Source organism: Coregonus clupeaformis, chromosome 30 (assembly GCF_020615455.1).
Source record: "Coregonus clupeaformis isolate EN_2021a chromosome 30, ASM2061545v1, whole genome shotgun sequence".
In the NCBI taxonomy this organism is placed as follows: Eukaryota; Metazoa; Chordata; class Actinopteri; order Salmoniformes; family Salmonidae; genus Coregonus; species Coregonus clupeaformis.
The window spans coordinates 23,402,232-23,419,713 of record NC_059221.1 but is presented as its reverse complement, the minus strand read 5'-3'; the positions used below and the strand labels follow the sequence as shown (position 1 = coordinate 23,419,713).

Genomic DNA, 17,482 nt, shown 5'->3' with positions numbered 1-17,482 from the left:
GGTGACCAAATACTTATTTTCCACCATAATTTGCAAATAAATTCATTAAAAATCCTACAATGTGATTTTCTGGAAAACATTTTTCTCAATTTGTCTGTCATAGTTGACGTGTACCTATGATGAAAATTACAGGCCTCTCATCTTTTTAAGTGGGAGAACTTGCACAATTGGTGGCTGACTAAATTCTTTTTCCCCCCCACTGTACACATGAACACACTGTAAATAGAAACACAATCAGTATACAGTCGTGGTCAAAAGTTTTGAGAATGACTCATTAATTTTCACAAAGTCTGCTGCCTCAGTTTTGATGATGATAATTTGCATATACTCAAGAATGTTATGAAGAGTGATCAGATGAATTGCAATTAATTGCAAAGTCCCTCTTTGCCATGAAAATGAACTTAATCGCCCCAAAACATTTCCACTGCATTTCAGCCCTGCCACAAAAGGACCAGCTGACATCATGTCAGTGATTCTCTCGTTAACACAGGTGAGAGTGTTGATGAGGACAAAGCTGGAGATCACTCTGTCATGCTGATTGAGTTAGAATAACAGACTGGAAGCTTTAAAAGGAGGGTGGTGCTTGAAATCATTGTTCTTCCTCTGTTAACCATGGTTACCTGCCAGGAAACACGTGCCGTCATCATTGCTTTGCACAAAAAGGGCTTCACAGGCAAGGATATTGCTGCTAGTAGGATTGCACCTAAATCAACCATTTATCGGATCATCAAGAACTTCAAGGAGAGAGGTTCAATTGTTGTGAAGAAGGCGTCAGGGCGCCCAAGAAAGTCCAGCAAGCGCCAGGACCGTCTCCTAAAGTTGATTCAGCTGCGGGATCGGGGCACCACCAGTGCAGAGCTTGCTCAGGAATGGCAGCAGGCAGGTGTGAATGCATCTGCACGCACAGTGAGGCGAATATTTTTGGAGGATGGCCTGGTGTCAAGAAGGGCAGCGAGGAAGCCACTTCTCTCCAGGAAAAACATCAGGGACAGACTGATATTCTGCAAAAGGTACAGGGATTGGACTGCTGAGGACTGGGGTAAAGTCATTTTCTCTGATGAATCCCCTTTCCGATTGTTTGGGGCATCCGGAAAACACCTTGTCCGGAAAAGGTGAGCGCTACCATCAGTCCTGTGTCATGCCAACAGTAAAGCATCCTGAGACCATTCATGTGTGGGGTTGCTTCTCAGCCAAGGGAGTGGGCTCACTCACAACTTTGCCTAAGAACACAGCCATGAATAAAGAATGGTACCAACACATCCTCTGAGAGCAACTTCTCCCAACCATCCAAGAACAGTTTGGTGACGACCAATGCCTTTTCCAGCATGATGGAGCACCTTGCCATTTAAGGCAAAAGTGATAACTAAGTGGCTCGGGGAACAAAACATAGACATTTTGGGTCCATGGCCAGGAAACTCCCCAGACCTTAATCCCATTGAGAACTTGTGGTCGATCCTCAAGAGGCGGGTGGACAAACAAAAACCCACAAATTCTGACAAACTCCAATTGATTAATTGACAGCATGCCACGGCGGAATGCAGAGGTCTTGAAAAAGAAGGGTCAACACTGCAAATATTGACTCTTTGCATAAACTTAATGTAATTGTCAATAAAAGCCTTTGACACTTATGGAATGCTTGTAATTATACTTCAGTATACCATAGTAACATCTGACAAAAATATCTCATAACACTGAAGCAGCAAACTTTGTGAAGACCAATACTTGTGTCATTCTCAAAACGTTTGACCACGACTGTAGACATACACATTAACACACTGTAAATAGGAACACAATCCGTAATAATCTCATTCTAAGCCTAATATAAACAAACCTGTTGCTCCAAGTTCAACCAAATCTGCCTTGTTGTTGTTGTTGTTGTTGTTGTTGTTGTTGTTGTTAGTGAACAGGTAGTTTTGTAGCAACACCTTCCTCAGTGCAATCCCCTTATTGATGAGAAATTCAGCCACACACAGACATGGTTAGCACCCTACACACACTGGATAGTTTCTTACCCAAATAGGACCTCAATACGCACCTTCATAAAACCTTTATTAAATACACGCAGATATTATATTGGTTAATCTACAAGACCTACACTGACTGGTCATAAGTCTTTACCTTCTCGTCAAAGTCCAGTGTACGTATGAGCATCTCCTGCAGCGTCCTCAGAACCTTGATACAGAGCTTCTCCTCAGAGTTCATCAGGGCTTTAGTGTGCTGAATCAGTCTGGGATTCACACGTACACAGTGTTAGACCTCCTCCAACTAAAACTATTCCTGGAATGCTCCTTCTTTAACTTAGCATTCGTAAATATTTGTACCACCCCCCCCAGCCACAAGGTCAGTCCCTTGGCTTACTTTGAGATGAAGCCTCCTGATTCGCAGCATTGCCGTGCGTCCGTTCCCTCCAGGAAGAGGAGTTCAGGCTGCTGCAGGACGTCCACCAGAACAGACAGCTCAGCGTTCACCAGCGGTTTCAGACGCTGCTCTAGAGTGCTGATGATGTCCTGAACATAAATCAAATCTAGCTTTATTTAAAAAGGTGCATTAAACATCGCAACACACTTTAGTTAAACAAAAAATGAAGTAGATAAAAGATAACATCAGTGTAGAGGAACAATGTTTACATCACAGACAAACCGACAGAAGGGACAGGGTTATATCCACGCTGTCAAACACCAAACCCTCAAGAACAGGAAACAAACCAGAGCGACAGAGGCCAAGGAAATGTGTCATTTCTCATTCTGTTGTGGCTATGGCTGAATAAAGTGATGGATACAGGAGGGGAATGGGAGCAGGGTGGATTATGGGTCCAACCTGCAGCTTCTCAATGATGTTCTTGTAGTCCCAGGGGTTGTTGGGGGGGCGGCTGGAGCGGGTGGAGCTCTTGTAGTTGGGGTTGGAGCGGGACAGAGAGTTGGTGGCACTGCTGCTCAGCATGGTGGTGATCTGAGACTCCAGCTCCAGGGGCAGGGAGATGGAGCGGTTCTTCGCTGCACACATAAGATTGGAGAAAGTCATCACTGAGTTCAAAAAGGTACTCGCACTCAAACAAATGTAGAACAATCTTAAGTAACATTTACAAAGAAGATGAAAGGAATGTGACCTCAATTTGACCCTGCGTGTCTAGGCCCAGTATGCCCCTGAATGTAGCCCGCCTCTGGGCCCTGCAGTAGGTCCGTCTCACCTGTCATGGCCAGGGTGCGGATGCAGGTCTCCACCAGGCCTCTGTGTTGCTGCTGCAGCCAGGGACAGTCCAGCAGACGCATGCTTGACTGGAGCAGCTGTGTCACTGTGGTGTGGTGGGTCTGGTTACAGGCACAGAGGAAGGAGAATCACAGGATGAGAATTCATTACACATCACGACTACACAAATACTGTTAAGACAATACAAAAGAAAATACACGTGCTCTACTAAAACAGTGTAATACAGTAAACGTTATAGCATGACAAAGCCTCTGGGTAGGCAGCGTCACTGAGCTGACTGACCTGTAGAGAGGTGCTGTTTTCAGAGACTGAGCTGACTGACCTGTAGAGAGGTGCTGTTTTCAGAGACTGAGCTGACTGACCTGTAGAGAGGTGCTGTTTTCAGAGACTGAGCTGACTGACCTGTAGAGAGGTGCTGTTTTCAGAGACTGAGCTGACTGACCTGTAGAGAGGTGCTGTTTTCAGAGACTGAGCTGACTGACCTGTAGAGAGGTGCTGTTTTCAGAGACTGAGCTGACTGACCTGTAGAGAGGTGCTGTTTTCAGAGACTGAGCTGACTGACCTGTAGAGAGGTGCTGTTTTCAGAGACTGAGCTGACTGACCTGTAGAGAGGTGCTGTTTTCAGAGACTGAGCTGACTGACCTGTAGAGAGGTGCTGTTTTCAGAGACTGAGCTGACTGACCTGTAGAGAGGTGCTGTTTTCAGAGACTGAGCTGACTGACCTGTAGAGAGGTGCTGTTTTCAGAGAAGGGAGAGCTGAAGAAGGCATTGATGGTGTCAAACACCACGTTGATGATGTACTTCTCCAGGATAGGGTCAGTCAGATGCTTCTCTCTCTTGTTACACACCTAGAGAGGGAAGAGAGATTAGAGAGGACAAGAACTGTAGATGAAAGGCCGGGGTCACTTTACCCAAAGACCCACGGGTCACATCAGGCAGTATGACCCTGGTAGGGCCCTCTGTGTTGCACAATCATGTGACATGCCTGGATTTCAACCTTTTATTGAAAGCTTTTTCATCAAACTTTTATTTTCATGTTAGATGGACCAGCACCATCCTCAGATAATCGCTTTCATGTTTGGTCTAATTCTCATTTCTGGATAAGGCTTAAAATACAGGATAAAATCGTGCTATGTCATATGATTGCGCAAAACACAGCGAGGATGAGACTTACATTTACATTACATTTTAGTCATTTAGCAGACGCTTATCCAGAGCGACTTACAGGAGCAATTAGGGTTAAGTGCCTTGCTCAAGGGCACATCGACAGATTTTTCACCTAGTCGGCTCGGGGATTAGAACCAGCGACCTTTCGGTTACTGGCACAACGCTCTTAACCACTAGGCTACCTGCCGCCCACTTGTGGGTGAGAGTGGTCCCATTGATTGGGGAGTGAGACTTACCCTGGCCATGTCCACGATGAAGTCCTCAAACAGTTTCCAGATGTGGTTGCTGGTGTAAATCTCCTTCATTTCTACCTCTGTGTCTACGTAGCAGTGGTTCACAAAGTTCACATAGGCAACCTTCACCTGAGGAACGCACGCACACGCACACAGCTGGGTCAGGGGTCTATACATTTTGGAATGATAATGTTAACATTATCTTTGCAGTTGTATGTCTGCAGATCATTGCACGCTGCTGTGGTTTTTCTAAATGAGGACGATGTAGGGTACTAACTAACTAATGATATGCCTGTTCCATTTCAGACGTACCTCTGTGATACAGTCCTCGTGTGTGACCACTCTCACCGCGTCCTCTAGGGGCAGCAGCGAGGTACATTTGATCTCCGTGTAGACGTTTTTGCCCTCAGCGCAGGCAGCCAGCAGCTCCACCAGAGAGATGTGGTAGCGCAAGGGGCTGTGCTCTTGAATCCCCTCCCTGGACTCTGCCATCAGCTCCAGCATGGTGAAGAACGACGCCTTGTCGTTATAAAACACCACCACATCCTCACCGGCGTTGGTTAACTAGAGGGGAGACATTGCTGATATGATTAATGCGGCTTGTCAATGGCTGGGAGGTGGTTCATCTTTTATTTTAGCAGGGTTTCACACAAACTTTGGATTGTAAAACAGACTAGACTAGATAAACATTGAAAAACTGCAGCATTATTTACAACTTTCAGAGGTTGATTCCATACCAATGAAAAGGGCAGGGTTAAAAGCAGGTTGTGGGGGAGGTTCCCTTACCTCAGTCATGATCATGTCCTGACACTTCTTCACATACTTCCCCTCGGCCTTGATGATGGTGTGCAGGAAGTTGAGGTACTGGACGTGGCGTCCGTGAGTGGCCAGGCAGTGGATGAAGTGCTGCAGCACGTGCTCACTGATCTCTGCACACAGCTGGTAGTTATTACTGAAGATGTGCTGCACCGTCTCAGCCTCTATGAGCTGAGGAGAGAGAGGGGAAAGGGGAGGGAGAGAGAGGGGAAAGGGGGAGGGAGAGAGAGGGGGGAGGGGGGGGGAGAGAGAGAGAGGGGAGGAGGGAGAGAGGAGGGGAGGGGGGGGAGAGAGGGAGAGAGAGGGGGAAAGGGAGGGAGAGAGAGGGAAGGGAGGGGGGAGAGAGGGGAAAGGGGAGGGAGAGAGAGGGGAAAGGGGAGGGGGAGAGAGGGGAAAGGGGAAGGGAGAGAGAGGAAAGGGGAGGGGGAAAGAGGGGAAAGGGGAGGGGGAGAGAGGGGAAAGGGGAGGGGGAGAGAGGGGGAGGGGGAGAGGGAGGAGGGGAGAGAGGGGAAAGGGGAGGGGAGAGAGGGAGGGGGGGGAGAGGGGGAGGGGGAGGAGGGGAAAGGGGAGGGGAGAGAGGGGAAGGGAGAGAGGGAAAGGGAGGGGGAGAGGGAAAGGGGGGGAGAGAGGGGAAGGGGAGGGAGAGAGAGGGGAAAGGGAGGGGGAGAGAGGGAAAGGGGAGGGGGAGAGAGGGGAAAGGGGAGGGAGAGAGAGGGGAAAGGGGAGGGAGAGAGAGGGGAAAGGGGAGGGGGAGAGAGGGGAAAGGGGAGGGGGAGAGAGGGGGGAAAGGGGAGGGGGAGAGAGGGGGGAAAGGGGAGGGGGAGAGAGGGGAAAGGGGTGAGAGAAGGAGGGGTCATTATTATGTCTGATGAGAACAGGATGAATAAAGTAGAAAACAACAAGGTGTGTGAATTCACTCACTCCTGGGTTCAGGAAGAGGCTGAGGTTCTTATGAAGCAGCACCTGGTTCTCCGGGTTCCCCATGCAGAACTTATGCAGGAACAGGTGAGTGCACCTGATGATCCCTTGCATTTTGGTGTCATGCTGAAACCCAGGAAGGTGTGTGAGAGAGAGACAGAAGTCATGTTATTTTGGGTGGTTTTAGTAGATATGTTAGTATTGGACTATGTGTTTGGTTGTCAGAGTGGGGGTAAGACACCGTTCACGTACATCCCTCACCTGATCGTGTGACACCTGCAGCAGGTCGAGCATCACTTTGTGGGCTCCCATGTTTTTCAGGAGTCTCTGCTGCTTCTTCCACACCCCCGTGCTGCACATCTTATTCAGACGCTCCATGATCTGGGGGAAAACAGAACGTCTTCAAAAATACAGCCCAACACTACAATGGGACATGCTAGCCAGTGTGAAGGAAAACGTGACAGTTCCAATGGAAAAGAAACACACCTCTTTGACCTTCTGGTAGTTTTCATTGCTCTTATCCGACATCTCTTTCTTCAGGGTCACATCCTCTAAGTCCATCTAAAAGGAAATCAGAAGTACTGTTAGCATGGTGTAGTTACTACACTGGTAATAATGGAGTTCCTTCAACCTAAAGCCCTCACCTCTACTTTTTCATTTTTGTCCTCGTCTTTCTTCCCCTCCGCTCCTCCAGAGCCGCTCTTCTTGTTCACCCAGAGCTCAGACTTCTCCACCATGGTGCGGAGACAGTCAAGGTCACTCTTTATCAGCTTGTAGTTATCAACATCCTGACCCGAGATCAGCAACTGGACCTGAGAGAAAGAGAGAGCATATATAACAAAGCTGTATAACAAAGAGACATTTAGCAGACGCTCTTATCCAGAGCGACTTACAGGAGCAATTAGGGTTAGTAATAGAGAGAGTACTGGCAGATACTGTACCAACTTTATATTGGAGTGCAGGTCATTATTGGCCGCCCCTTTGTTTGCCTTCAGTGATTTCAGAATGTATCTCCTTACCTGTTTAAAGGTGTGCAGGACCTCCTGTCTCTGGCTGAAGTGTTTGAAGAGCAACTGGAGCGCCCCAGACACCAGGGGAGGGTACTCATGCATGGTGAGGTGGATCAACACCCTCAGGAACATACAACCTCCCTCATCATCTACCTCTAGTATGCTGTTCCCCTTCCTGACAGGAGGACACAGTCACAGGTTAGTATCCTGTTCCCCTTCCTGACAGGAGGACACAGTCACGGGTTAGTATGTGCTCCTCTGTAGCTCAGTTGGTAGAGTATGGCTCTTGCAATGCCAGGATAGTGGGTTCAATTCCCGGGACCGCCCATACGTAAAATGTATGCACGCATGAACGTAAGTCGCTTTGAATAAAAGCGTCTGCTAAATGGCATATATTATTATTACTATATTTTTACATTGACATTTTAGTCATTTAGCAGACGCTCTTATCCAGAGCGACTTACAGGAGCAATTAGGGTTAAGTGCCTTGCACATCGACAGATTTTTCACCTAGTCAGCTCGGGGATTAGAACCAGCGACCTTTCGGTTACTGGCACAACACTCTTAACCACTAAGCTACCTGCCGCTATATATAGTAGTGAACCTACCCCACGCCAAACATGGCCTCTGCTTGATCTCCTATGTGCTGCAGGTTGATGGTGGCTGTTGAAAGACAGAGTTAAGAATGTTATGTATTGAGGTGGAGAGAAGCTATTCAAAGAGGAATACTGTATAAGGCCTGGTTAGTGGAGAGCGATGGGTCCCTCACTGCACTACCTGCTTGCTCCATTGATGTTGTAGCATCGGCCTCTGCCATGGGATAAACATCAACAAACTCCTTCTTGAAGACAGACAGCAGGAAGGAGAGCCGATAGTCCAGGCGGACATTCAGGATAAACTGAAGATCAACAAGAGATAAAGAACAGCGCTTAGTATAAAAGGGATACATGAAGGGCTATGACTTGTTTTCCATTACGAGCATAAACCCAACCCTTTGCCACATCTCTGTGTTAATTGTCATGAGAAGATGTCGTAGTTTCCAGTAGGTTTATCGAACCTGCATTATTTCCAGTATTTTCAGCTTGGTGTCCATGACTGTGATGTCCTGTTTGTCGATGCTGTCCTTGCTGCGGTTCGGTCCTTCTATAATGGAAGCACTCCTCCCTGGACCTCCAAACATGGACTGTTTCCTGCTCAGTACCATTGTGGACATCATGTGACCCACGCCATGGATGGAACGCTTCATGTTCTTTCCTAAAATGGAGAATGGGATATGTAAAGAACCTGAAACTCTACTTCATCACATCATTATTACGGATATGGTGAAAACCATGAGGAAACCCGAATATGAACGTCATTTGTACCAATTTGTTTGATAAAAATGACACTGTGTCGTAGTTCTCCCGTAATACTGTTAAATGCAGAGAACAGGTGTTTCTCATTATCTTACCACTGCCATCGTCCTGGAGCATGGGGTTGACCAGTGAAGGTTTGGGGATACAGTCGATGATTCCCAGAAGTGTGCGTGTCAACCTCAGCAGCTCAAATAAACTGTAGAAACCGAAGTAGATGAGGTGTCTGGCCAGGCTCACCACCTGAGGGCACAAAACATTCTAGCAGTTATCATTCTAGCAGTTATCATTCTAGCAGTTATCATTCTAAAGTGGTAGAGAGCCAGAGAGTAATTTTCCATGACCAAATATAGGTGTTTTTGAAGTATTCACAGTATTGTTAATGAGAATAGGAATGAGGTGTGAATTGACACCTCATAGGTCAGCTTGTTCTTCTCCTCGTCAGCGAAAGGCAGGTCTTCATTGAGGACGACGTTGAGGTACTCCTCCATGAACACCATGGTGTTGGCAAACTTGTTCTTCTTATTGTCCCGCAAGTCATCCATGTTGGAATCATAACTAAGCAAGGGAAGAGGTAAAAAACATAGAAATAAAATGCCCTTAGTTGCACTGTACCTCAATGTTAACAATGCAATGACACTATGCACAAAACATTGATCTGGGAAAAAAATTCGAAGTCTAACTCTTTAATTGAGATGGAGGTTGGGATCTCTGTCCAGAGACGTGCAAACTTGACGGGGGTCACCAGCTCCTGAGGGTCTCGGTCGACGTGTGTGTGCAGCATGAGTCGGCAGAAGGAGGCTCTGAGGTCAAAGGGCAGCGTCTCGTCCATCATACACAGGAAGATGAGCTCCACATCCAGCTGCTTAGAGATCTCATCTATGGCCAGGTACTGGCGGTCCAGACATATCCGTGCATACAGCTTCAGCTGGTACCTGCAGGGACAAAGGGGAAGGTTTGAGAATGAAGCATACACAAGACTTCAAAGTAGGTCACAGGGTTGAAATACTTCAGATTAGTACAATTTCCTTTTCAAAAGATTCCCTGTTTACATTACCTTTAGTAACAGTACATTCCCATATCTAGGAAATCATAACGGCAGGGGTGCAACTTTCACTGGACGGGGGGACATGAAATTGCATTTTTGTCCAGTTTTATCATTGCACTGTGATACAAAACACACGGCACGGTGTGCTTTAGGACCATGCTGATGCCTCAGAGCGGTCGGTTAGGTTGTGTGAAGGCAAAGCTTCTGATAGGACCAGCATGGGAAAGATGAACAGAGGCAGCTGCTGTCTGTGTTGCGCTTTTTCAATGAGTTGTTCAAAAGCAAGCAGAGCAGAAACTGGCTACTCTTTAGTTAACTGATCTAGCTGGCAACTGCTGTTTTGACAGAAAAAAGTATTTATTCCCAATGCTGAGCTAGTAGTGTGACTGACATGTTAAATGTTCGCTAATGTTTCATTTTTTTACATTTTAGTCATTTAGCAGACGCTCTTATCCAGAGCGACTTACAGTTAGTGAGTGCATACATTGTTTCATCCACTCTCGACTGAAGTGAATGAACTACTAGCAGCTAGTTAGCTAGCTAGTAGCTACCACAGCCAGTTCAGCTCTAGCTAGCCTCTAACTATGTCAGGTAGCAGTATCTAACAACTTTTCTTGTGTGTATGGAAATGTTTTGTAGCCTTAGTTTTGTCCCATTTCAGTAGAAGTAAATGTGATGACGTACCATTAGCTAGAGCTAGCCAAAGTTGGCTAACACTAGCTAGCTCACTAACTTGAGCTATTATTGTTGTCTCAATCACACTAAACCTGAATCAAATGATGAAACCAGAGGAAAAACGATTGAAAACCGACATTATATTTGTTTTTTCAGCGCAATGTGAGTTATTATTAGTCAGTATAGCAATGTAACGTCATTGATCTGTCAGTTTCCCTAGCTAATTCCCTCATTTTTCACACTGACACGGAATAAACAGCTCTACATGCTTCACTGTCATGGTGCACAGTCAGTACACAACACTATGCTCATCATATGTCTTAGCAGGATCAGATGGTGACAGGTCTACCTGCAGGGTCAGACAGCCAGGGAAGACCAGTCTACGGAGCTCAGGTGAATTTTGCAGTATATTATAACAATCAGTGACTGGATACAAAAGTTCCATCTCAAGTTGATGGGTACAGTCTGGGATCTGGGAATAATGGTCATTTCAATTATTTAACCATTTCTATTCTTGGATAATATATTGTATAAATGTACACCAAGGTAATTATTTGTCATGCCTCATCTGAGCAGAATCAGATGGTGACAGGGTTCTCATCAGGCAGCCAGGGAAGACCAGTCTGTGACGTTGCAGAGTTGAACTTTTGCAGATACAACACTTTATTCTCTTTGTGCAGTAAACAAGATTGAAACTATTTTTAAGGCAGTCTGACAAACCTCTAAAGTTGATTTCCAAATGGTTCAAGGGTTGATAGAGGCTTTTCCCAATGACACAAAACATGTAAAACAAAAAATGTGAGGAAGACCTGGGAGACGCTATTGATGATGATGAATGGATACAGATATGTTAGAATTCCCAGTCATGTTCATATAATAACAGACACAAATTACTGCAGTTTAAGACCATCCATAGAACGTACTATATGCCAGTGAAACTGAATATCATGCACTCAGAAATGTAATTATTCTGCTAGAGGTGTAAAACACAAAAGGGAACATATTTGCATATGTTATGATCTTGTGAAGGCTGGCTGAATTCTGGCAAAGAGTGTGTTATTTTATCTCAGCATGTCTACAGATTCTCCCTTCACCCTGTTTTTGTTTGCTTGCAAATGTTGATACTTGGAGCCTGTTATCAGAAGAAACTGTGTAACCTAGAATTTATAGCGGCTAAGAAATGCATTGCCATTAATTGGAAGGTTGGTTATCCTCCCACAACGGATGGAAGAAAATGTCAAGTTATGTATCACTAGATTTGATTTATTACAAGATGAAGGGTATACTGTGCAACTATCATAATTTATAGATGCCTTATATGGAATACAGTACGACTAAAGGAGTCTGCATTGAAAACATGCCCACGTCAGGGGAGATCCCTATTTAGGCAATCCCTAGCTGCTGGGCTGCTCAGTCCCGGCCCTGGGGGTCTGCCATACTGTTGGTTGTCACTCTGGCCTTGGCCTAACACACCTGAAAACAATAATGAATGTTTCACTAAGATCATAAAGCTGAGTGGGGTGTGTTGGGTTGGGGCACTGCAGGGCCGTGGACCCCTATGGGCAGGATGGTGCGACCCAGCTGTATTGTGTGCAAGTAAAAAGACCTCTACAGTACTATTAGGCCTATGATATTAATTATATGGAGGATGTACTTTTTCTGTGTGTTAATGTGTAGGTGTATGTGTGTTTGTATTAAACTTTTGTTTTCCTAAACTTTCCCTTGAGACATACAAAAAAAAGACAGGAAGGAAGTTGTGTTGGGGAGAGAGTTGAGTTGTTGACTACACTGTAGCTAGCTTAGGCCTCCTGTAGCTCAATTGGTAGAGCATGGCGCTTGCAACGCCAGGGTTGTGGGTTCGATTCCCACGGGGGGCCAGTATGAAACATTTATGCACTCACTAAACTGTAAGTCGCTCTGGATAAGTGCGTCTGCTAGATGACTAAAATGTAGACTGGTGGGGGTCGGGGAGAGAGTTGAGTAATTGACTAGACTGGTGGGGGTCGGGGAGAGAGTTGAGTAATTGACTAGACTGGTGGGGGTCGGGGAGAGAGTTGAGTAATTAACTAGACTGGTGGGGGTCGGGGAGAGAGTTGAGTAATTGACTAGACTGGTGGGGGTCGGGGAGAGAGTTGAGTAATTAACTAGACTGGTGGGGGTCGGGGAGAGAGTTGAGTAATTAACTAGACTGGTGGGGGTCGGGCGTGCAGGTGGCTCGGGCTGGCTGGGTGGTCTGGCTGAAACTTGATATAGAGGATGTCTTAATAAAGAGAACCAAAAGTTGTCTTTGTCCTTTATTTGTAAGAGTTGTTCATTTGTTAGGCTATTGGTTAAAGGTGCAACACAACATTGATTATTGAACTATCATAGATCTAGTTCAGTGTTAGCAATCACTTAAACATATTTAATAACGATCTCTTACCTAGCTTGATGACTGTGGCCATTTTTGCTTACATTTTGTTGTTCTAAATAGAGACAGTTAAAAAGGGCCATGGGTCATATTAGATTGTATAGAAATGCAGGAAAAATAAGCTTTAGATGTCCCCCCAAAACAATGGGAGGACACCCAGACCCCCCGCCAAGTTATGTCCCCCCCACTTCTTATACCAAAGTTCGCCCCTGCATAAGGGTACTGTTAGTCTCCTTCAGGATAAATAAAGGTGAAATACTATAAATAAATCTACCTATAGTATGTGAGCACGTTCTCGTCATGAGCGTTCCCCTGTCTGGCCTCCTGGGCTAGCTGTCTGATGCCCTTCTCTTGCTTCTCATTGGTCTTGTCAGTCCAGACCAGCCACACCTCATCATCGTCAGCATACTCCTCCATGCCCATGTATTCAGTGGGATGGGGCATCTCTTTGGGCACACGCCGTCTGCATGGGCAAACACAGGCATAGACATTAAATCATGAACACTCAACCCAGAAGAAAACACACACACACACACACACACACACGAGAGAGAGAGAGGCCGTCGCATGTCAACTGTTTGTTTGTGTGTAAAGAAGAGCACCACTCACTCAGTCTTGATGAGAATGTCTTGGTTCTTGGGATCCAGCACACACTTACAGATCAGCTCCTGAGTTACAGAAATGGCTACGTTATTGGACACACACAGATCTGACAGGTAGTCCAGAAACCTGAGGGGAAACAGGCCGATGTTTAAGTTACACCACAACAGTTTTGAATAAACATGGATATTATTTGAATGCACAAGTTGAGGGGGGGGGTGGGAATCGCTCTTCTCACCTGGGTTCCCTGTTCTTGCGGACCAGGCTAACGAAGGTCTCCACCTCCGTCTTGGTGATGTGCTTCTCCAGCAGCTTGCGGTTGTTGTGCAGCAGAGCAGTGATGGTGTCCTCAGCCAGGATGTCATAGCCAATCTGAGACTGCATCAATCCAAACTGCTTGGCTATGTGCTCCTGAGGGGGGGAAAGCAAGAGTGGGGATTTTTAGTGGTGTAAGTCACTTTTGTGTATCTCCAAGTGGCCTGTTGCTCTACATTTAGCTTTAGCAGCAAAGGAGGCCCAGGTATCAATCATTTTATATTGGGCCAGGAAAAGTACCGTATTTTCCGCACTATAAGGTGCACCGGAGTATAAGCCACAGCAGCTAAATTGAATGATATTGAATGATGTGTACATATTTAAGCCGCACTGGACTATAAGCCGCAGGTGTTTTAATGTTTAATTACCATATTTAAGGGTTCGTGCACAGAGGGGATTGTCGGGAAAGAGACAAACTGTCTCGCTCTCGTAATGTCTGTCTGTCTTGCTCTCGTTCTGTCTCTCGTACCACTCTCGGTTCCACTTTTACTTTTGCCGCTTACCTGTCTCACTCTTTTCCGGCCTCCAGCTTTTCCTGCTGGAGCCCGCCGCTTAAAGGTGGGGGGCGCGGACCGGTCATAGAGCCCATAGAGTTAAAGTTGGTGGACTGTAACCTGTAAAATCCATAGATTTAGGAGGTCTTCTAGTGGCCGTTAGCTGTAAAAATCCATAGATTAGCCGCACCGTTATATAAGCCGCAGGGTCGAAAAATGGGGAAAAAAGGCGCGGCTTATAGTCAGAAAATTACGGTAATCTACCCTGTTACAGAATGTGAGTCAATGTGGTGTACAGTACCTGGTTCTTGCGGTAGTCCTCCTGTGAATGTCGCAGCAGCCGGTAACAGAGACGAAACATGTACTGGTAGGGGGAATTCTTTTGGTCTGACAGCTCCTCCAATCGCAGCAATGGGCCTTCTGCCCCTTTATCCTTGAACGGGGCCTTCAGGATCCCAAAGATCTTCAGCGGGACAAAAGAATAGAGGAATATTCAAGGTAACATGTGACAATATGGATATAATTACGACAAGAAATGATAGACCTATATGTCATCATCAATCTGATGTTTAGGGAGGTGCCATTACACTAGGCTTGTTTAAAGTGGTTCTTCTGACCTGTTTGAGGATGTTTTGTTCCCTCATGAGTTTCTGTCTCTCTCGGTTGACCTTGGTCATCACCACATCCAGCACAACCTGACCGCTGTTCGGCATGTCCACCACAAAGAACACCAGGTCCTCCAGCAGCTTAATGGCAAACCTGCAGTGTCAAAGACGGGACACAAACACAGCTCTTACTGGTCCGGCCCGGTTGGTCTGGGCTAGGGAACTAACCCTCATGACTGTGTTACGGTGCCAGCTCTGAAAATGCTGACATCAATCAAGTAGAACGGAGAGCAAACAGACCAGAAGCTTTCTTTCGCAAAAGTTGTTTGATTTCATTGATGTACACTACCAGTCAAAAGTTTGGAAACACCTACTTATTCAAGGTTTTTTTTCTTTATTTTTAAACCAAAATATATTTTATATTTGAGATTCTTCAAATAGCCACCCTTTGCCTTGATGACAGCTTTGCACACTCTTGGCATTCTCTCAACCAGCTTCATGAGGTAGTCACCTGGAATGCATTTCAATTAACAGGTGTGCCTTCTTAAAAGTTAATTTGTGGAATTTTATTTCCTTCTTAATGCGTTTGAGCCAATCACTTGTGTTGTGACAAGGTAGGGGGGTACACAGAAGATAGCCCTATTTGGTAAATTACCAAGTCCATATTATGGCAAGAACAGCTCAAATAAGCTTCTTAAGTTTCTTCAAGTGCAGTCGCAAAAACCATAAAGCGCTATGATGAAACTGGCTCTCATGAGGACCGCCACAGGAATGGAAGACCCAGAGTTACCTCTGCTGCAGAGGATAAGTTCATTAGAGTTACCAGCCTCAGAAATTGCAGCCCAAATAAATGCTTCACAGAGTTCAAGTCACAGACACATCTCAACATCAACTGTTCAGAGGGGACTGTGTTAATCAGGCCTTCATGGTCAAATTGCTGCAAAGAAACCACTATTAGACACCAATAAGAAGAAGAGACCTGCTTGGGCCAAGAAACACGAGCAATGGAAATGTGTCCTTTTGTTCCAACCCACACGTGTTGTTCCAACCGGTGTGGGTGAACGGATGATCTCTGCATGTGTAGTTCCCACCGTAAAGCATGGAGGAGGAGGAGGTGTTATGGTGTGGGGGTGCTTTGCTGGTGACACTGTCCGTGATTTATTTAGAATTCAAGGCACACTTAACCAGCATGGCTACCACAGCATTCTGCAGCAATACGCCATCCCATCTGGTTTGGGCTTAGTGGGACTATCATTTGTTTTTCAACAGGACAATGACCCACACAGTGAAGGAAAAGCAGCCAACAAATGCTCAGCATATGTGGAAACTCCTTCAAGACTGTTGGAAAAGCATTCCAGGTGAAGCTGATTGAGAGAATGCCAAGAGTGTGCAAAGCTGTCATCAAGTCAAAGAGTAGCTATTTGAAGAATCTCAAATATAAAATATATTTTGATTTGTTTAACACTTTTTGGGTTACTACATGATTCCTTATGTGCTATTTCATAGTTTTTATGTCTTCACTATTATTCCACAATGTAGAAAATAGTAAAAATAAAGAAAAACCCTTGAATGAGTAGGTGTGTCCAAACATTTGACTGGTACTGTATTTTAAGCCTTTTCTGCAGACACTTTACCTTCTGTCATTGGGGCTGATAAATCCCTCGTTAAACCTGTCCACTACGGTGCTCAACATAAAACTGGCATCGTTGGCAAAGTCCAGGTCCCAGATCTCCATCACTGGCACGGACACGATGGCAAAGGCCTCCTTATCCTCCTTGGTAGGACAGGTGCCCAGCTGAGAGCGGGACGGAACAGAAAGACTGTCTGTGTCTGACAGGAAGTCGGTGTCAAAGTTAGTCAAGCGACTGTGCAACAGGCTGTACTTACCATGAGCCTAATAGGTCTCTCCTCATCTAGATCTATGGGCACGTTGGTGCTCTGGATCCATGTGTTGGTGCATAGGTGTCTGAGGCGCACATACGAATTCCTGAGAGGAAGAACGTTTACAATAGAGAGCCAGTGAAACATACTGTAAGTCTTTACTTTATTGTACAGTCTGTGCAGATGGCTTGAAGAGGATTGGAGTTGATGCAGTATAGTACCTTGGCACAAAGGAGTCTGTTTTCTGCAGTGTGGTGGGGTCTAGCTCAAACAAGGAGGCAATGTCATTCCCATGAGACACAGCCGCCAGCTTGTACTTGATCCTCTCACCCAACATCTTCAGTTTTCGTCTATTGTCCAGCTACAGAAGGCAGGGGTCAAGGGTCAAGGGTCAGGGTTTAGCACACTGACTGTCATATCAACTGGATGAATGACAGCATCACGCTGGCATGAGTAGCACTAGACAGTCATAATATAGTATGCTTACCGTTTCTTCAATCACCGAAGTCTGGATTTCAACGCTGTCACCTTTGTAACCCGGATTTTCCTAAAGCAACGACAACACGGGTGCTCTATGAACTAAAACGACTCAACATCAATACAGCCTGTATAATGACCACAACATGGTGACCAAAAGCCATGGTCCAATAACCAGTAGTGCAGTAAAGCCATGGTCCAATAGCCAGTAGTGCAGTAAAGCCATGGTCCAATAGCCAGTAGTGCAGTAAAGCCATGGTCCAATAGCCAGTAG

At 45.8% G+C, this 17,482-nt stretch overlaps 1 protein-coding gene across 5 annotated transcripts in view; it reads right to left on the bottom strand.

Annotated features, from left to right (window-relative positions):
* The window catches only part of LOC121546039 (inositol 1,4,5-trisphosphate receptor type 3), a 48,267-nt gene that overhangs the window by 9,954 nt on the left and 20,831 nt on the right, over window positions 1-17,482 (bottom strand). For 3 of the 5 annotated variants that reach the window (XM_045209486.1, XM_041857027.2, XM_041857029.2), the window contains exons 10-38: window positions 17,219-17,278; window positions 16,953-17,092; window positions 16,738-16,837; window positions 16,485-16,645; window positions 14,863-15,004; window positions 14,547-14,708; window positions 13,675-13,847; window positions 13,446-13,565; window positions 13,111-13,299; window positions 9,387-9,638; window positions 9,117-9,261; window positions 8,802-8,946; window positions 8,409-8,605; window positions 8,129-8,249; window positions 7,960-8,014; window positions 7,361-7,526; window positions 6,986-7,153; window positions 6,828-6,902; window positions 6,594-6,722; window positions 6,345-6,467; window positions 5,394-5,594; window positions 4,920-5,171; window positions 4,611-4,736; window positions 3,930-4,055; window positions 3,188-3,308; window positions 2,818-2,993; window positions 2,359-2,507; window positions 2,119-2,227; window positions 1,832-1,943 (exon numbers count right to left, since the gene is read on the bottom strand). In XM_045209486.1, the coding sequence (XP_045065421.1) occupies window positions 1,832-1,943; window positions 2,119-2,227; window positions 2,359-2,507; window positions 2,818-2,993; window positions 3,188-3,308; window positions 3,930-4,055; window positions 4,611-4,736; window positions 4,920-5,171; window positions 5,394-5,594; window positions 6,345-6,467; window positions 6,594-6,722; window positions 6,828-6,902; window positions 6,986-7,153; window positions 7,361-7,526; window positions 7,960-8,014; window positions 8,129-8,249; window positions 8,409-8,605; window positions 8,802-8,946; window positions 9,117-9,261; window positions 9,387-9,638; window positions 13,111-13,299; window positions 13,446-13,565; window positions 13,675-13,847; window positions 14,547-14,708; window positions 14,863-15,004; window positions 16,485-16,645; window positions 16,738-16,837; window positions 16,953-17,092; window positions 17,219-17,278 (4,195 nt within the window). The remainder of the gene's footprint in view (window positions 1-1,831; window positions 1,944-2,118; window positions 2,228-2,358; window positions 2,508-2,817; window positions 2,994-3,187; window positions 3,309-3,929; window positions 4,056-4,610; window positions 4,737-4,919; window positions 5,172-5,393; window positions 5,595-6,344; window positions 6,468-6,593; window positions 6,723-6,827; window positions 6,903-6,985; window positions 7,154-7,360; window positions 7,527-7,959; window positions 8,015-8,128; window positions 8,250-8,408; window positions 8,606-8,801; window positions 8,947-9,116; window positions 9,262-9,386; window positions 9,639-13,110; window positions 13,300-13,445; window positions 13,566-13,674; window positions 13,848-14,546; window positions 14,709-14,862; window positions 15,005-16,484; window positions 16,646-16,737; window positions 16,838-16,952; window positions 17,093-17,218; window positions 17,279-17,482) is intronic. The other 2 variants (XM_041857028.2, XM_041857030.2) reach the window with 1 other exon arrangement.